Source organism: Taurulus bubalis, assembly GCF_910589615.1.
Source record: "Taurulus bubalis genome assembly, chromosome: 15".
Lineage (NCBI taxonomy): Eukaryota > Metazoa > Chordata > Actinopteri > Perciformes > Cottidae > Taurulus > Taurulus bubalis.
Genome location: NC_136603.1, coordinates 16312117 through 16331659, shown reverse-complemented (window position 1 = coordinate 16331659; position 19543 = coordinate 16312117). Strand labels below are relative to the sequence as shown.

The 19543-nt window shown below is 40.1% G+C and overlaps 3 protein-coding genes across 3 annotated transcripts; 2 read left to right on the top strand and 1 right to left on the bottom strand.

The window, feature by feature from the left end:
• Positions 1-5334: 5334 nt before the first annotated feature.
• Positions 5335-6495, top strand: gpr45 (G protein-coupled receptor 45; the record flags this gene model as incomplete). The annotated part of the gene is made up of 1 exon (XM_079230715.1): positions 5335-6495. The coding sequence occupies one exon, from the start codon at positions 5335-5337 to the stop codon at positions 6493-6495; it is 1161 nt and encodes a 386-aa protein (XP_079086841.1).
• Positions 6496-9327: 2832 nt separating this feature from the next.
• On the top strand, positions 9328-11974 carry cUnh2orf49 (chromosome Un C2orf49 homolog; the record flags this gene model as incomplete). The annotated part of the gene is made up of 4 exons (XM_079231124.1): positions 9328-9438; positions 9558-9715; positions 11274-11514; positions 11918-11974. 4 exons carry the CDS (start codon positions 9328-9330, stop codon positions 11972-11974), a joined length of 567 nt encoding a protein of 188 aa, XP_079087250.1.
• A 1775-nt stretch (positions 11975-13749) lies between these two features.
• On the bottom strand, positions 13750-19367 carry fhl2a (four and a half LIM domains 2a). The gene is made up of 6 exons (XM_079230736.1): positions 19353-19367; positions 16560-16734; positions 16260-16434; positions 14867-15036; positions 14559-14745; positions 13750-14352 (listed from the first exon to the last, which is right to left on the bottom strand). Exons 2-6 carry the CDS (start codon positions 16713-16715, stop codon positions 14201-14203), a joined length of 840 nt encoding a protein of 279 aa, XP_079086862.1. The 5' UTR covers positions 16716-16734; positions 19353-19367; the 3' UTR covers positions 13750-14200.
• Between the last annotated feature and the right edge of the window lie 176 nt (positions 19368-19543).

Genomic DNA, 19543 nt, shown 5'->3' with positions numbered 1-19543 from the left:
TGTGTGTGTGTGTGTGTGTGTGTGTGTGTGTGTGTGTGTGTGTGTGTGTGTGTGTGTGTGTGTGTGTGTGTGTGTGTCTTCATTGAACACTGGCAGGATTTAGGGGGAAACTTTGGCCTTGTGGGTTATAAATAGCAGCCTGCCTGCATGAATGGGTCTTTACACGTTAGCCCATGCAGCAATCCCTTAGCAGGATAAGTATACGTGTAAAGAAGAAATGCTGATGATACTTCACCAGTTTATGCTGCTGATGCCGAAGAAAGCAGATAGACTTAGTTAACCAACTTTTCAAAAAGTTTTGTCATACATTGTTTGGATTCTGCTTTGATAAAACCCCGTCAAATTCATTTGGGGAAATAAAAAATGCATTCCAAAAAATGTCCCTGTTTTTCTTTTCCACAGCAATATCACACAGAGGACAAAAGGTGTCTCCTCAGCTCACTGTAACCATCTACTGATGCCTCTTAACATGATCTATTCCCTCTGAGAGCTGAGAGTTCCCTGATAAAACTGGAGGCAAAATCTAAGCTTCCAGGATTGCAGTGTGATCCCCTCAAAGCTTAGCGATGTAAAGATGGGAGATAAGGATGGAATTGAGGGATAAAAAGCCCTTTAAAGGGTTTTGTCATCACACGGCGCTATGTCTTCTCTGAATATTAATGCTGGCATCTGAAGGTGCAAGCTGATGATGTGACAGTAACCTGGTACTGAAGCCAAAACCCCTCACCAACAGAAATGGCTCGGCTCACATGCGTCTGTGCTTGTGATTACAGCAATAAGTGTAGTCAGTGCTCATGCATATAGAGTGCTGCAGAAATGAGTCCTGAAAACCCAGAAATGAGTCAGCAATTTTCCACTTCTGGTTCCCTCGTCTCAAAGCCTGAAATGTGGTCAACACGGGCTTAAGAGATTTTGACATTTTGTTCTATAAGTCAGTAAATGTCTCACTTGTGAATTTTGAAGCTTTGATTTTCTCATCCAGTGCGATGCAAACTTCCAGGTTGGCTTACAAAATAAAAAATTGGCGCAATTATCATTGGAGTGTTGTTTCTTGCATCACTGAAACAGGGCATAATTGCAGTAAAGGATGTTATCATCTCCTCCAATAAAAAATGTTAATATTATTGCTCATAATTGCTCTTAAAGCCTTGTTCAGGACTTTAAAGCAATTATTGCATGACGATCCCTCCTTTCATGCTTGTTGTTTGAACCTGGACCTATTCAAAGAGCATTGTAATGTACAACTATTTCCCAGTGGGTTGCACATTATCACTTTCCACTGTTTTCTGTTAATTATTCTCACATTGTGGAGATGGTTAACCACGTACGCCTAACACTGATTAACACACTGTGGCTTCTTCAGTGTGAATCAGAGATCATGACACATATGACTACCTGGAGTCAGAGGCAGTGCAGGCATGAATAAAGGACCCCAAAACAATATTTTAGTTGGTTGTAATTTTGTGTGTGAATGTATTAAAATGTTGCACAACAAATGTGTGAAAAATACTCAATCATCTCAAAGTCCTTATGCTGTTACTTGTGTGAGGTTTTCTCCTCTCCAAATATTATGATTTAGTGGTGAACATTTTTTACTGTCCGTCTTTGCTTTTTTGGTGAATGATGGAGTACCAACGTCTCTCCATCAAGAAGAAATTAAAGCAAACATCTGTGGGATAATGGACAGGGAAATGAATTCTCTCACCAGCGAGCTTGTTGTGTGGGTGCCACTGAACGTGACGAGCATGCATGTGCCAGACCGGTGGAGTGGAACTCGTTTGATGGGCATGTTCAACACATGGGCACGATGCCAATTTAGACAAGCATGCCCATGGAAATAATCAACGCCTGCATGCTAAGTGTGTGAATGTAACCGTGTGTATCTGTATGTGTGTGAAAGTACAACAGTTTTCTTCTATAAAATAAATTACATTTAGAAATCAGATCATATTCTGCACATCTGGACTCAGACAGCTATTCTATCAATGATGTGTGATATGCCTCCTCAAAATACAATAATTCTACCAATATTTAAAGCTCTCACTGCAAAATGTATGGACATATATTGCTCTAAAAAGAGGTGCCACAACTCTAAAAAGTTTGAATTAAACAAAAAAAAGCTATACATACTTATACAAACCGTAACATACCAACACATACATGTCTAAAATATGCTTCAAAAAGTAAAGGCCAAATACATATAAGGCCCAATGCTTCCATCTCCTGGACAGAAATATTGATGCACGTCTCTGAATAGAGGCAAAGGGACACTGATCATAATGGCAAATAAAAAAAAAATAAAAAATAACCTTCAGATTTCAATTTTGTTTTAGGAGCAATAGATTAATTTAATATATAAACCCGTGAAGCCAGAAGAGAAAACCAAAATCTAGGGTTAAGAAATAGAGGAAGATCTTGATGTACATATTACTATTATGTATATGAGATTATACTAGACCTATGAGATGTTTTTGTTTGCCCAATTGTTTTGGTGGAAATGCTGTAAATATTACCATTTTATTGGTGACATGTATCAGCCCCATAAGTCTTCTCAATAACATCTTCAATAGTAAACATATTATTAATATAAATGTTGTGATGTGTTTTTGTTGTTGTTGCTTTGTGGAAAACAAAATTGATGGCATCAGGTTAAGTTTGTATATTTGTTATATTGTAACGTATTCATTAATAAGCAACAACGATGTGCCACATGTTCAAACAACCCAGTTCACAAACGCATGCATCCTCCGCACTGCTCCTTTAAATCAGGGACCACCTGCCTGCTCGTCTGGCGTCAGCATCATCCGCAGTCGCCGCGATGGCGATCGATACGGCCGTGAAATGTTCAAAGTGGGATATTTTGGGAGAAGCTCGACATGCACAGGGAGGGAAACGCGACCACCGAGCTGACGGGGTCGACGAGCGACATTCATGAAACCTGGAATCAAACGTAACGTCCAGGTAGGCCTATACGCATGTCTGCTGCATGCTTCAAATGGATCGTTGCATTGCTTTAACTCCCTTCTCGTTGCTTAGGAATGGATAATAGACAAGTGTGTTGTCTTTGATGCCGACCATGGGTCTGGAGATTAGCATCGGCTCGTCCTCCAGTGGGGATGCAGGCAGGTTGAGCAGCGTGTGACTGACTGAGTAGCACACAGGTGATGGAGAGAAAGGGCTCATGTGTACATGCGAGGACACACTGTGCAGCCTAAGTGGAGACGCTATATGTAAACACATTAATGTCACATGATATAAGCAGTGGTTTGTAAGCAGGGACGAGTAGAGTATGGCATCACATATACCACTCCGTACATCTGCATGGAGGAGCTGATGTCACCGTAATGATTACGTCTGCTGCTATCATCAAAGGATGATATGAAAATGAAGCGTGAGTCTTTACTTTGTGAATTGTATTTTATTTAGAATTTATTGGGCTATTATATTATAGTATACAATATGTCTACATGGTTGTATTGTCACATCAGTCTCACCTATTCAAAGCTGAGCAGAGCAGCTGAGTAAACACTTATTTTTGTTGTGGAAATAAGAAGCTTAGATCCCCAGGAAGAGTCAGCTCGTTGTCTTCTTGATATCATTTTCATTTAATGCATTTGAAATTCAAAATGTTAAGGCATTCTAGTGACTAGCTGTGGAGCTTTATTATATTGTAGGCTCATGATGCCATGTTTTCTTCTTTGCTACCACATGCCTTTTTGGTTTGGTTCTCTAAAGCTGATCTGGTTCAATAGATGCCAACTTTTATTTATGATACTAAAAGATAATGACCTGAAATAAGACTGTACAAAGACATATAGACAATATATATATATATGTATATATATATATATATATATATATATATATATATATATATATATATATATATATATATATATATGTCAGACATATGTCTGTCAGTGAGGCGTCTTTGCTGTTTTAAGAAAAAATATTATATTATTACGAGAGTCTGAATTCCTGAAAAAAGTCCTAAATTGCAAACACTGGGATACAGGGGGTATTTTGTCATAGGGGATGATAGTACAGGAGTACTGCTTGTTGCCATGGAACTGGTGACCTTGTTGCCTTGACAACAACCAGCTACAATATTCAGTGCCTTATAAATCCTCTTATTGTAGGGTCATTCAAATTTAGATTTTCTCAGTAGATTTTTGACTATTAACATAAGCTTTATTGCACAAGTCACAGAACAAAGTCACTTGTCACAGAACAAAAAGCTTGTTCATGATCAAATAATAATAATAATAATGATCGCTGAATTCAGTCCTGATATTGGGCACGCTGGCTCCCTGTCACACTGTTATGTCTTGACATTTAGAACAAAGCCGTTGATAATTAGTACCACCTATTATTATGACTAGTGAAGATATCTGCTGCACGAAGGCCTGTCACATCGAGACACGATCACAAGGAACCATGGGAGGTAATGACCCTGAACTGATCTCCTTGTCTCCCAGCGCTTCAGAGCCAGTCCACCTGGGAGGACCACATCCGAGACCTGAACGCCAGACTGACCTCGACACATTGCTAACACTGCCCCACCATCAGGAGCAGGAGGTGGAAACCATAGCAACACATGTGTCCTGCCTGTGTGTCCTGAGGATGCCTCTCGGTTTTATCAAGATTGCATCAGAGTCTGAAGTGTCGTCCAAGAACGAGCTTCTGCTCAGTTGAAGGAAGACATGCTGTGTCATGGTTTGTTTTATACTGTTGCGTAAACGTGTGTATTTGAATTAATGCGTGAAGAATCACATGCAGTGTTTGCTCCGGAGGTTCGGTGGTGTGAATGTTTGTTTATGCACCCATGTGAGTCTGCACAGCTGTTAATCATAAACCTCATTCAAGCCCGTAGGCGGCACACGTCTGTCCTGTGCAACTATACCTCTGACTGAGGTGTGTGTGGCTTATAAACTGGGGACGTCATTCCTCCTCTCACTGTGTCAAATTTGCAATTGCTCCTGAGTAATAGATCCCAGAGCAACTCTAATTATCTAATGAACACTCACCATGTTTACAGCAGCTTATTTAAAGAGACAGACAGCACATTCGTGTAATGCACGGTCGTCATCCATTAAAATCATGGAACAGACGCATTAAAAGACATAAACTTCTATGTTGCTGTTTGTTTACAGGTTGTTTTTTTCATTTTCACAAAGTTTTTTTATTTGTGTGCAAATGCCAGATGTCAATATTCTTTCAATCTCAGATATTGCCATGTACGACCAACTGCTGGAGGACAACTTAATGTGCAAACCACAACGATAATCAAGCATGTGCCGTCTTTTGGGCTGACATCCCTGGATAATAGCGGCCATGGCTTTTTGTAACGAAAGCCTGCTGGAGGAGGAGTGCGGCTTCATGGGGCCGGACATGGTAGAAGAAGCACCGGAAAGTCTCCCCTCAGAAGCGGCTCCCCTCATATCCGTCACTCTGCGTGTGACCCTGGCGGCCATAATGATCTTCATGATTACGATCGGTTTCCTCGGCAACGCGATCGTGTGTCTGATTGTTTACCAGAAACCCGCCATGCGTTCTGCCATCAACCTCCTCCTCGCCACGTTGGCCTTTTCGGACATTATGCTCTCCCTGCTCTGCATGCCCTTCACTGCAGTCACCGTGGCCACTGCCGACTGGAGCTTCGGAAGCGGGTTCTGCCGAGCGTCCATCATGCTGTACTGGCTGTTCGTCCTGGAGGGCGTGTCCATACTCCTCATAATCAGCGTGGACCGCTTCCTCATCATCGTGCAGCGGCAGGACAAGTTGACCCCGCACAGAGCCAAACTGTTGATTGCAGGTTCATGGGTGCTGAGCCTGTGCGTGTCTCTGCCGTCTGTCGTCGGGTGGAGGACGGGTGCAGCAGGTGTTGGGGGTTCCTGGGCGCCGCAGTGCGTGCTGGGTTACAGTGATTCCCTGGCAGACCGTGGGTACACGGTGCTGTTGGCGGTCGCGGTATTCTTTGTACCGTTTTCCGTCATGCTGTACTCTTACATGTGCATCCTCAACACTGTGCGCCGCAACACCCTGCGCATCCACAACCACACCAGTGAGCATTCCTGCCTGCCGGCCCTCAACCAAGTCAGCAAAATGAGACTGACTGGCCTGCAGCGGCCCCCTCAGATCAAGGTGGACATGAGCTTCAAGACCAGAGCCTTCACTACCATTCTCATCCTCTTTGTCGGTTTCTCTGTGTGCTGGTTGCCGCACACGGTGGTCAGCCTGCTGGCCGTGTTCAGCCGGCAGTTCTACTACAGTCCGGTCTTCTACCCGATCAGCATCGGAGCCCTGTGGCTCAGCTACCTAAAGACGGTCTTCAACCCCGTCATCTACTGCTGGAGGATCAGAAAATTCAGGGAGGCCTGTCAGGAGTTCATCCCCAAGAGCTGCAGACTGTGTCCCAGAGTGCCGGGCAGGAGCCGCAGGAGAGTGAGGCCCAGCAACATCTACGTGTGCAGCGAGATTCAGTCAGCCGTGTGAAGCAAGGAGGGCCAGTTTGTCGATGCCCAACCAGCAGGTGTTGACGTCAACTGTTTCTAGCTCTATACTTTTCCTCATAATAAGCAATCGGAAATCACTTTAAACACATATTATACTGGTCTTTGACAAAATCATCTCACCACAAGAATGAACTTTCATTCTCAATTTTGAAGCCAGCAAGAATAGAATAGAATAATTATGTGACAACTGGCAACTCCATCCATTGAGGAAGGTCATGTGATATAATCGGATGATGCATAACAGCTACTGAATAGACCTTGTGACGAGATTATGTCTCATTATAAAACAGTTGTTTTTAACTTTGCTTTCTGAAAATTACTGCCAAACTATTTAATATCATCCATTGTCAATGTACTTCCCCATTTCATAATTGGTCCCTGATGTGTTTCATCAATGGCATTTTTTCTTACGACTGTAGACACAAAAACATACAGTGTTCAGTGATGTTCTCAGAGAAAAGTCTGCAAGCTTTCAACTGATGTCTTTTAAAATATATATATATATATATATATTTATAAATTTGTGCAGGAACATGGGGTGAAACTATTATTTACAACTGTGTGCGTGTCAACAAAGAGAAGTGTGTCAGTTATTGAGCTGTGAATGTTTACTTGAATGTCCATCTTTTCATAAATAAAGGCACCAGGTTAATACATAGTTTGTAAAAGAGGTTGCATTGACAGACTGCTGAGTGCTTGGATGAAAAACTCAGTGTAGCCGTCCGTTTTTACAATGTACACAATGAATACAGGTTGCTGTGATACCAAAGCCATCCATTCACTTTGAGTGGATGTATCTCTACATACACAGCCGTCTGTGTATTACATTATATCAGCTTACAAACATTATACAGCTTGAACAAATTAAGTGAATGCACTGTGGTGTTAAATATGTTTGGCATCTTGATACAAATTGTATTGCAGTACCGCATTAACCAGGAAGATGGGGCTGTTCATTGCAAACTTAGACAGCTGTATTTCCTGCTAAATTGTGTTTCACTTCATTAATTTCAATGATGTTTGTTATATAGTGAAACTGCTAATGTGATTATGAGTTTATTAGAGATATTAAATTTTTTTATAAAATGGTTGTACTTAAAAAGAGCTGACATTTTGTCACATAAGAAAAAGAAAGCCAGTAAATTATCATAAAAGAGGCATGCCAATTTTAATGTTTGGAGGTTTAACTTGAAATTACTGAAACAATTTATGTATTAACAAAATAAACAATATATTTTTGTAGCAATCAAATAATGACTGTTAGCTCTAAAAGTCATAATCACATTTTAAACCATGGCACATGGTGCTGTTTAATAGTTTAGTTCTGAAAGTCGCATGACTCAAAGAAGGTAATGTAAACACATGACGATCAATATACTGCCTCTCCCTCTTAATTAAGATCACATGGTCGCTTCTACATCACATTACTGTCTTAATTTAATCATTCAACAACAAGACATTAGGAGAAGGGACTTTTTAGAGAGAGACTTGTCCGGGCTGGCAGCAGTTTCCTAAAACCAGCTCAACTCAGGGACAAGGTTTGAAAAAAAGCCTTCATGTGAATCTGGAAACTCTGTAGGTTGCAGGTAATTTAAGGTTGTGAAAAAAACGTATACACACAGTAAAATATAATTTTGACTGGGTTACATTTTCTTATATTTTGTGTGTTCATTTTGTGTGGCAATTCTTTAATGTTATTTTAGGCATAGGTCAGCCTGAAAAATAGAGCACATTAAAGGTTATTATGTAAGAAAAACATACCTGTCATGAACTTTCATACAACATCACATTTAAAGTATGCAAACAAAATGAATGGTTGTTTATTCCGAAGTGTGTGACATAAGTATGTGCATTATATTATATCGATAGGTGAACCTGATTAGAAGTAAGAAGTTTGTAAACCATTCAGACGGAACATCTTTAATCATAAATTATTTCAATTGTTAGTTGAAAACTGCATAGAATTATTTAAAATAACTTTACGCTAATAGGCTAATATATGACACATGTTCAAATGTTTCCAACTTCTGCTAATTTATTCTTGTCCACTACACATCTGAGAGGTACATATTATTTAAACTCAACTACATTTGTCTGACAGCTTTAAAACTAGCAGATCACAGTTTTCTGTACTTGTGGGCTGCTTTTGATCATTTAAATTAATTTAGCTGATAACACTTTTCGAGGGTTTTTACTTATAGTGGAGTATTTTCAAGGTGTGCCATTAATAATTTGATAACAATTGATAAATTCATGTTTTTCAATAGGCATAAAACAGGAATAATTAGTAAATGACATGCCGTGTTCATACAAAATGACTGAGGAGTAAATTATCACAATTTAACCCTGATCATAATCATCCTCACTTTTTATTACTTTGGAAACATGTATTATTTAGAATATGAGAGGAAGTTATTTTCGCCTAATTGTATTATCATTGACTAATTGGTAAAAAATCATATTAACAAATCCAAATTCCTAATCAAAAGGGCAAATCTTTTAGAACCGACTGTTCTTGACAAACAACGGCCTACATTCCCTCTATATCTGAATAAGGCCTACAAACAAACAAAAAGATGGTAAAACGTATAACCACTGGAACTGTTGCAACATTTATATTCAACTTTTATTTTCTATCCTTTTCACGACACCCTTTTCCAACCTTTCGTCCACTTGTCGTGTTTGTGATTGTAAATTCAAGTTGTGCAACTTGAACTACAATTGTCTCAATAAAGTTGTTGAAAAAAGAGAGGAAAAAGACATGCCGTGTTGTTATGACGCGGTGCATGTCGGGAAAAGAACAGCATCCAATATGGCGACTTCCATGAAACAAGATGGAAAAACTGTCTGTGGCTCGGATGTGGATCTATTACTGCACCCTGAGCTGCTGTCTCACGAGTTTATGCGGCTAATCTTACGCGAGGTGAGTCCCTGTTGAGAGAGAAACGGTCTGTGCTCGTAAGCTCGTGCCACCATCCGTCGTTGCCTAATGTTTGTAATATCGGGAGAGGTGTAGCTAACGGTTCTTTCTGTCGGAATCAGAAACATGTCGGGACCAGAGAGTGTGAAAGTCGGGACCGGCTCACAGAGCTTTACCTGCGGCACGTCATCCCGCTGCCGCAGAGGACTTTACCCGACAGTCGCTGGGGAAAGAGGATGGAGAAAACCCGAGGGAGGCGCACACCTCACGGGCCGGACAGGTAACGCGAGCTACACTGGAGGCTTTCAATATGCACGCGACTGTATAGTTATGGAAAGTAATAAAAAACATTAAGTTACATTTAAACAAGTGCCATACCGTTACTTAAGTACGATATTGGGGTACTTCTTTACTCAAGTATTACCATTTTCTGCCACATAATACTTCTACCCCACTACACCTGAAAGGGAAATCGTGTCACTTGTAATCCACAACATTTATTTGATAACTTCAGTTACCTCCTGCAGATTCAGATGACATTAACAGGGTACTTTAAATTAGTTCCACCATAACCAGCTGCAACATTAAAGTGATGAACACATTAATGCATCAAGCCATGTTATCCACTAATATTACTCTTGAAATGGGCCACGATGACTTTTGGTACTTCAAGTGTATTTTTTTATGCTCATGCCTTTGCACTTTGTAAAGTTTTAAATGCAGGACTCTTACTTACAGCAGAGTATTTCTGCACTGTAGTATTTAAGTTAAGGATTTAGGAGTACTCCTTCCACCACTGCCGTGAGCCCCGGGTCCCCCGTTAGGGCTTCAGCACGTGCGTTACTCTGTTATATAGTTACGCAGCACCCCGTAACCAGTGGGAAAAATAAAAACACTTTCAAAGACACCATTGTGAACTCCCACATCTACTCTCTGACTGGAATTGTACAATGTTTGCACCCCTAGTTTAACATACAGCAGGTGAGACCAGTCACTCATTTTAGGATTGGGCAATACTGAGAAAATCTGATATCACAATATGTTTTGAAAAAATACCAACATTTTGATAGAGATAATATTGTCGGGTTTACTATTGTTTTGTTTTTTTTACAAAATGAAATTCTGAAAAATAATCAGTAATGTGGACACAATTAATAAGTGGTTTAGGGCAAATAATAGAGCAGAAACACTTTGTAATGCAGCCTTTATAAGCAGGAAATTACCAGACTTGTGTCATATTACAATACTATTAAATATCCCAAATTTAAGACGCTATCTAGTCTAGTATCGCGACAATGATAGAATATCAATATATTGCCCTGCGTTATTGCCACAAAATTATTGCTCTTTATTCGGCCTCAAAGGCATTATGCTTTAGTCAAACTTTTTTTTTTGTAAGATGACATGTCAGTTTCACTGTAAAACATACGTGAGACAGAAACTCAAAACATGACCAAAGAGAAGTTTATGCGCACATCTCCACCAATTCAAGTGTCAAAAATAGTGCAGAACACAGGGTCGCTGTGTGACCTGTGCCGCGATCTGCTCCGAGCAGTTGGGTGATGTACAGCACAAAATACGGTCATTGGCACCCAGTTTGCATTGTGCTGCTGGTCTGGCAGCGACACACCCTCTGCTGTCTCCCTCCTACATCTGTAAGGCACGGAGAGTCACCAAGACACCAAACCGGTACAGGCGAGGGGATAATAACGAGTGGGCCTCAAAAAATATGCCAGCACAGAGCGGTGCTTCTCCGTGTGCACTTGCACAACAATAGAGCCCTTATCATCAACATGAGTTAATCCATTTTAACGACTGATTATTATTTTCTGTTCCAGTAACGACCACAATAGGAAAAGGCCTCTGATTGTGTTTGATGGCAGTTCTTCTCACTCTGGATCACAAAAAGTAAAGAAACCAGAGGGAACCACCTTGTCAACGGGAATCACTGACCGGTTAAAACCTCCTCCTGCTGCAAACCTGCCCTGCCCCGTCCGCAAGCTATCTGGAAACAAATCTTCCTCATCCATTCTTTGCAGCACTGACACAGCAAACCTCAAACGGGAAGCAAACAGCTCGGTAGGAACTTGTTGTTCTGTCCCCTCAGTTGTGCATTACACGCTCATTTACTGTGTGATTCAAGGAACATGTGCACAATTATCAATATTGTTACTAATACTAAAACTTTAATAATACAGATGATGAAAACATACCTCTAAAATGACAACAAAAAAAGCAGGAATTGGACACACTTTCACACACTGTTATGATTGACTGCATTATAATGTTCTTTCAGATGCAAAGGATCAAGTGGGGGAACAACTGGCAGAAAATAATTGTTTTTGTAACTCGAATATTTAGGAAATCCCAATAGTAAATTATTATAAATGTAATAAACCATTGGTATGCTAATGCTCAGTATTGCATGATATTAGAACACTTTTTGGAATACCCGTTAATGTTTCATCTTCCATCTCTTCAGGATGCAATGGAGTCTCCCGAGGTGAAGAAAAAGATCCAGCATGTGACTTGGCCCTGACCTCTAACCTTTACACACACGGACCTGATTGCAGCTCGGGCTCTGAAGGACAAACCACTCCCCTCCCACCGAATGATGTTTCCCAGTATCTTTACTCTCCCCGTCACAGTTCTCCCACTAATTATATCACAAAAGGGATGAAAGCCCTGAAACTTGTGTGTCTACGGATCCTCACAGCTGACAGGATGGTGCTCCGAGGATCCTGCTTTTAAAGTCATGAGCTTCCTTGTAGCTTTCCACAACCTCAAGTGCCCTTACCATAGATGATCAGCAACTCTCCTCCTGTGCTACACAGACACCTTCTCGAGGACAAAACAAGTAACATAACTTTTGCTTTCTGAAATGCCATTATGGTTGTCAATATTCTGTTTCTGCGCAGAAGCTGGTTTGGTTCAGAGCGCCTCTGTTACTGCTTTGCAAAAGGGAAAAAGTTCTTTTCCTGTCTATGTTCTGTTTAAAATGTTCTAAGTGGTAATACCGTGACTTGAATGGACAGATTAATTTAGACACAAATGCTTTAGACTCTCATAGTTTGAGCTTGTGACTGATGCACATATCTAAGCTTCATTGTCGACATGTTTTAAGGCAGTGCAAAAAAATAGTGTATTCAATCTAGTAGTAGGTTTCCTTTTTTTTTTTTCTTCTTCTCAATGAACTCCATTCTGCTGATGTTTGGCCTCAGTTGTTCAAGGTTTTTAAATATTAGTGTAGCTTGGTATTGTGCATTTTTTTCAAGATGGATCATAATCCACTGTTAAATAGCCATTTTGACACAGAGGAAGTAAGTAACTTGTATTCATGTACTTGAATATCACCTTTAAGAATTCATACAAAAGAGAGGAAAATAGACTAAACCAGGAATATTGTTATTTTTGAAGTGTGTATTCTGAATTGTGTATAGATTGGCTTTACAGTTGCTTTCTTTGAAACTGATGTAGAAAGAGTTAATTTTAATATTTACAAAGCATTTTAAATCTAATGTGAAATTCAGTGTCATGTTTGTATCAATGATTTTTAAAATAAATTGTCTAAATACAATGAATCACATTTAATTACAGAAAAGTAAACGGCTTTGTCGTCCATGTCTGATATGCTGGAATTGAAACATTGTAATAAAAAGGAATAAAGTAAAAAATATATAATTCCTCTTAAAGCTGAGATTTTTTGGTTTCATATTGTTATTCAAGTGCTCTGAGAAAAAAAAAAAACTAGTGAGCGAGTGAGTGTGCACCTTTATGTCTGTCCACAGCTAATAGTGAGTTCTACTGCAGCCAACTACATTATCGGTTTGATGCTCATTTATGGCTGCATGCTCGAGGAGCTATTGTGTTTGCGTTGATTCACAATTTCCCAAAACACCTTCTATTGCCTGTTTTATACTGCCTGTTGACTCCTTACCTCACTGCTCATTCTCTGAATCACTGAATCCCAGCCGCTATTCTGCGGCCAGACACAGTGGGGTAAGACCGTTCTCTTCATTCAACCATAAAACCATATGGAACAAAAATTGTTCTTTAATGGTTTTCGGATGTTGTATTTGGTTTCAGCAACACTCCAATTCCAATGGAAAAATGCTGCTATTTTTCTCCCCCATCTTTAAGAGGCCTTCGACCAACCAATCTCCAGTCCTCTTTGTACAAAAATTGTGTACATTGTTCTGTTCAATAGTATTTTTTTAAGCCATATTTTTACCCTTTTTTTTGTATGAACAGTTCTGAAATGTATGTGATATTATGCAGCTTTAGTTGGCAATTATAGGAGTAAAGACACAAGTTTCATATATTTAATTCGTAATACCAAAACTCATTCACAAAACCTTTACTAATTATGACATCAAGCTAGTCCATGCACAAAGCAGCAGTTATTACACTTCAAAGTGGATACTCTACATTTATATTGTAGATTTATTTTCAAAATGCTTCATACAGTATCTATCAGCATCCATGTTGCTGTTGATTAAGCAAAGGTCTTTACATTAATGTTATTTTATTAGTGCTGACTTTTTCTCAAAGAACAATTTATTTAAACAATCTTTCTAAATTCAAATAATACTGTTAGTAGTTTATATTTCATGACATACAACAATGTACATTCATAGTAATGCTATGTTGTAAAGACACTATGGATGCTATGCTCTGTGCTCTGATAGTATTTATTGTATCTTTGTCATTCCTCTATCGTAACATGATCATCCAATCAGATGTATTCGCTATCCTCCAGACTGAATTAGATGTCCTTGCCGCACTCTGGGCACAGGATATCATCACGTTCAGTGAGGAAGCCACGGCCAACCAGGGACACGGAGCACTTCTTACAGTTGAAGCAGTCATTGTGCCACTGGCGCTCCTCAAAGGAAATGTACTTGCTGCCTCCGAGGCCTGAAAGTGAAGAACAAGTCCAAGTTAAAACAACTGGGAAAATGTTATAAAGCACAGCCCTAAATATTACATCACATAATGTTAACATGTCTCTGCCCCTTGATTCAGATCCGCTCCAAAATTGTATGGGTTCTTCCTTGGCCCATGCCACACCTTTCAAACTTTCACCAAATGTCATAACAAAAAAATGTATTCATTGTGGTTACCGCTAATGGGGGTGGTGCAGGAGGCACACTTCTTGGCATAAAGGTTGCAGAAGCAGTTGAGACAATAGGCAAAGTCATCTCGAGAGGTAAACCTCTGGCCGGACAGCTGCTGCTTGCAGCTAGTGCACAGGAAGCAGTCCTTGTGCCAAGGCTGGTCCCGGTAGGTCACCCCGCCCGTGGTGATGGGCTAATAAGAGGGAGCAGGGATGTCATATGGTCACACTTCAGGCATAAACATTGTTCTTTTAGTGAGGATGGAGAATAATTGAGTACTATATTTGAAAACCAGTTCCAGGTGGGTGTCCTACCTTCTTGCAGTGCACACACTGCATGGCAAACTGCTTCTCGTAGCAGGGCACACAGAAGTTATTGGTGTCCTTTGGGATGAAGCTCTTGGTGCCAATGGGCTGCTGGCATCTCTGGCAGGTGAAACAGGTCTCGTGCCAGCTGTTCCCCTTGTGCTCCATCTTCCTGGAGCCTTTGGAGACACATCAAGGAATGGATGGAGTTAGTGAAGGAATGCAAAGACAGCCATAAGAATTAGAAAAAACAAATGTGCGTTTGAAATCAAGATACAATATACATTTAAATATTTATTTTGGTCTTGTTTGTCAGAACAACCAGTTCAATTTATGAAACAATTTGAGTTTAACTTAACAGGAACACTAAGAGGTTAAGCATTTCCACATTGGTCCTTTTTTCTTTGAGGTCACTTAAGAGGTCACAATAATAAGATAATAATATGATGCAGTAAAACATATGGCACTATCTATAATTTGATAATATTAATATGATATGATCAAACAACAATATGATATGATAAAACAAAATTGTATCATAATATGATATGATAATTAATGTGGCACCATACACATTTATATAGTTTACCAATCAGGGGTGTTTTATATTTCTTAGTTAAAGTGTTCCACATCTAATTGTATTCTTAGATACTGATGTAAAACACATACAGTACAGAGGAATTGAAAACACATTTGAAGTTTCTATTTATGGTGCATAATCTGTAAAAGGTTACCATGTCTATATACTTCTCTATGCACAGATATTCACTTTTTAACACACTAATAGGGCATAGATATAAGTCTCACAGTTACTGTTTGACTTATATTAGAACCTTATGGAGAGAGACAGAGAGAGAGAGAGAGAGAGAGAGAGAGAGCTTTGTTGTATATCCTCACTCACTACTGACTATTGATTGATTGATTGATTGCAATTGACCACATACTTTAAATGTAGTGTTTGTATGATGTACCAGAATCTTACTTGACAGAAGACCAATGCATATGTCTCCACTATGCTACTGCACTACTAATACACCTGCGCAGCAATGTTTACACACAAAACATGCCCATGTATTTTTTTTTTTTGTATTTTCTTTTTTACCGCAATAACTTCAGGAATCTCTAAAATCACAAACTTACACGGTATATTTACTTGGTGTTCCAACAGTCACATGTCCTGACCCATGACTGCTGTGCACACTTTCCCTAACATAATTACACTGATTTATTGAGCCTATAATTACACATTTGGCAGCATTTAGATTTAAGACAATCATTTGTGACCCATTCACAGATTCTGACACTTGCATGCTTTCCCAAATCTTTTCATGTCAGAAATTGGATGTTGCTTTGGTATAGACTTATCTTAAATATAATGCTCTATTTGAGGGTTTTTTCCTACCTGGCATGATGGTTTTCTTGCACTCGTGGCACTTGGAGGAATACTCATTGGAGTAACACTCAGTGCAGAGGAGCTTTTCATCCTTGGTGGAGAAGGGCTTGTCCACAAGCGAACGCTTGCACTGGAAACACTGGAAACACTCCTCGTGCCAGTGACGGTCCTTGTAAGACAGATCCTACAAGAACATCAGATGGATGGTTAGCTGGGCCAACTTTGATGATAAATAGTGTTCAAGACAGAAATCCACAGAAAGCGCTTGTTAGGAATCACATGCTCAATGTATTTTGTGACATCTCTTACCCTGGTGTTACAGCCAATGGGCTTCTTACACTCCTCACAGGTGTTGGAGTACAGGCTCTCATAACATTTCACACAGTAGGGATTCTCCTCTCTCAGAACATACTTCTTCCCAAAAAGGGACTCTTTGCAGTAGTGGCAGTCGTAGCGTTCAGTCATTTTCACAAAGAGTCTCTTCCTTGAGAGAGAGAGAGAGGGAAAGAAAAAGTGTCACAGGAAGTGAGAAGAGAGAAAGTACTCTGTCAAAATAATGTGACTTCATGCAAACAGACAACCACATCGAGTTGATTTCACAAATGAAACCGCTTCATCTGGATGATTTTCCACACCCCATCACCTAAATAACATAAAGCTTTGAGGACAGTTTTGTCTTTTTGCTCCTCAGTTTAAATACATATTTGTAGTGACGCTGACACTCAGCAGACAGCAATTTCTTAGTGACCGTTAATTCCAAGCAATAAATGTTTTCTAGGACACATTCGGTATCAAGATCCTTCACGTGAAAGATTTATTTTTTCCCATGTTGCATTTGGCTCCCTTTCATCTCTCTCTCTCATCTCTCTGCAGTCCTTCATGTTGTTCGGTGTCAGAAGTAGAAGGTGACAGATGAGAAGGATATAAATAACTCCTATCAGCCCTGCTTGGAGACAGTCACCCCCCCCCCCCACACACACCCCCATTGCATACCAACGCTCACCATGCCACACTGTACACTGACCCATCCATCACCCCACGGCCAGCTGTCAGCACCAGATCACTGTATCCCTTGTCATCATGCATGTGTGTGTGTGTGTGTGTGTGTGTGTGTGTGTGTGTGTGTGTGTGTGTGTGTTTGTATAAGTGGGGTTGAATGGCAGTCGTAATAATGGCTACTCACAATCTGCAGCTGTTTGTGGTCTGCCTGTTAAGCCCTCTGGCTATCCGAACCTGTGCCTAAATGCTCTTGCTTTCTGGACCAAGGATAGGCTATATATTTAAATGTGTGTGCAGTATGTGCATCTTTACAAAGTATGAGCAAAGGATATATGAGAATATATCAAATGAGCTCTATGAACATAGTGCTTATTACCACCCCAGGCTGCTACTGATGTGACTATATGTGCTGGGCAAAGTTTGGCCATATAAGGAGGCTAGAAAAAAACAATGGAAAACTCAAAATTCCTGTCCCTCCTGACCGCTCTTTAATTCTTTACTGGTTTTCTTAATTGTTTGAATTCTTGTTTGTAATTCAGCTTTGCTCCTCTGTTGTTATTCCCTTCATCTTGCTGTTTCATTGTGCTCGTGCAGTCCGAGTTTCGTCCTCTTGATCTATTTGCGATCATTGTGCGTTCCCACCTCTGTGCTCCAACACAAGATCTGTGTGTGATTTGTTGTGGATAGTGTCTTTTTTATCTGGCTGAAGTTGAGGCGTATAATCTGCCCGTCCTTTCAGCTCTGAGTTATTCTCACCCCTCCTACATTCCCACATTGTCTATTGCTTCAACCATGACTCACCTAGCTTATATAAGGATTTATCCGACTCCTAAAAATAAAAAAAGGATAATCTCAACTGTCACAAATAAAATCTCCAGCTATTCAGACAAGTCATGCAGCTGTTTCCCAGCTCTTGGGGTCTCTTTGACGTTGCCCATCTGGGAGTCTCTCAGACTAAATCGCTTTTCTAAACTAAGCGACGGACACTTGGAAGGCAAGTGTTTGACCTCGACCTATCCCCTGGCCTATTTCCTCAAACAACTCTCAGTGCATTATTTTAAGGAGTGGGTTCTTTTGTTTAAATAACTACACTCATTTTCCAGCTTTTGCAAGGATTTTATTATTATTATTATTACAATACTTTTTTGGGCTCTTCATGATTCCCAATGCTTTAAAGATGCATATTTGTATCTTTAAAATGTTATCCAACCATGTATAGTGTCCAATCCCTAAATCAGTACTATCTCTGACAGTGAGACCTCTAAACAGCCTGCTTACATGAATTTTCTGGTGGAATTCTTCGTTGATTAAATAAGTATTAACAACAGCCTGTAATAGTAGGCCTGTATGAATGAATTGTAAAATCGAATTAAGCTTTCAATTTAAAATGTTCCTATGAAGTAACTGCAATACAAAAGAAAATTGCAGTTCAACCTGAACCCTTCCACCAACTCTAAAATGACATTCTACTTTATAGATGCTATAATTATTTTCTATGAAGAGATCTTTTCAGGAACCTTTCAAATCCCTTAGTTGTTGTATTGTATTAACAGGTATTTTTTGTGCACTTAAAAAGTTTCTTACTGCATTGCATCACACAAAAACGCTATGAATTGCAACAAACGCCGTAAAGCTCCAACAAAAGCAAAGAAAACGATCGGTTTGCCAAAACGGAAGTGACTGTGTAATATACCAGCAGCTTACACCTTCACTAACACCGTTTTGTTGAAGGGAAGTGTGAGATTGATGATAAGGGAGAAAAGAAGGGTGGAAATGAATTGACAGGGGTCAACAGGGGTTGTGCATTTTTTTGGGGTGATAGATGATTTAATGAAAGAGGAATTCAGGCTGTCTCTGAGACAGAAATGAGGGCAGAAAGATGGGGAGAAGGAAGAGGGGTTAAATAGTGAAGGTGCTGCGCAGGTGGAAAGAAGGAGAACGAGAACATGAGCAGGTGGATGGGGAGGCAGACAGGAGGATGCACAGTGAGCAGCTGCGTCCTGGAGAATAGAAGACACAGTGAATGGAGACAAATGAAAGGATGAACGGGTGGAAGGATGGATGAATGGATGGAGAGTGGAGTTGAACAAAGTTGTGTCTTACCTTCCTGTTTGATGAGTGTTTGCCTGGGCCGAGTCTGGGCAGACTGAGAGAGGAGGCTCCGGGTGAGCCGTAGTTACTCTGATTGCATTACTCCACCCATCAAGGGCTAATTGAAAACGAGGGAGGGGCGACTTGGAGGTGGGGGCGGCAGCAAGGGGGCAGGAAATCTTTTTTGAGATGATCTATAAATA

Bases quoted from the DNA above. Each gene is read 5' to 3' on its own strand.
- fhl2a (XM_079230736.1), bottom strand. From the start codon at position 16,715: ATGACTGAACGCTACGACTGCCACTACTGCAAAGAGTCCCTTTTTGGG. The intron at 16,435-16,559 runs GTAAGAGATGTC...ATGTTCTTGTAG, and splicing joins CCATTGGCTGTAACACCAGG to GATCTGTCTTACAAGGACCG. The intron at 14,746-14,866 runs GTAGGACACCCA...CCCTCTTATTAG, and splicing joins AGTGTGTGCACTGCAAGAAG to CCCATCACCACGGGCGGGGT.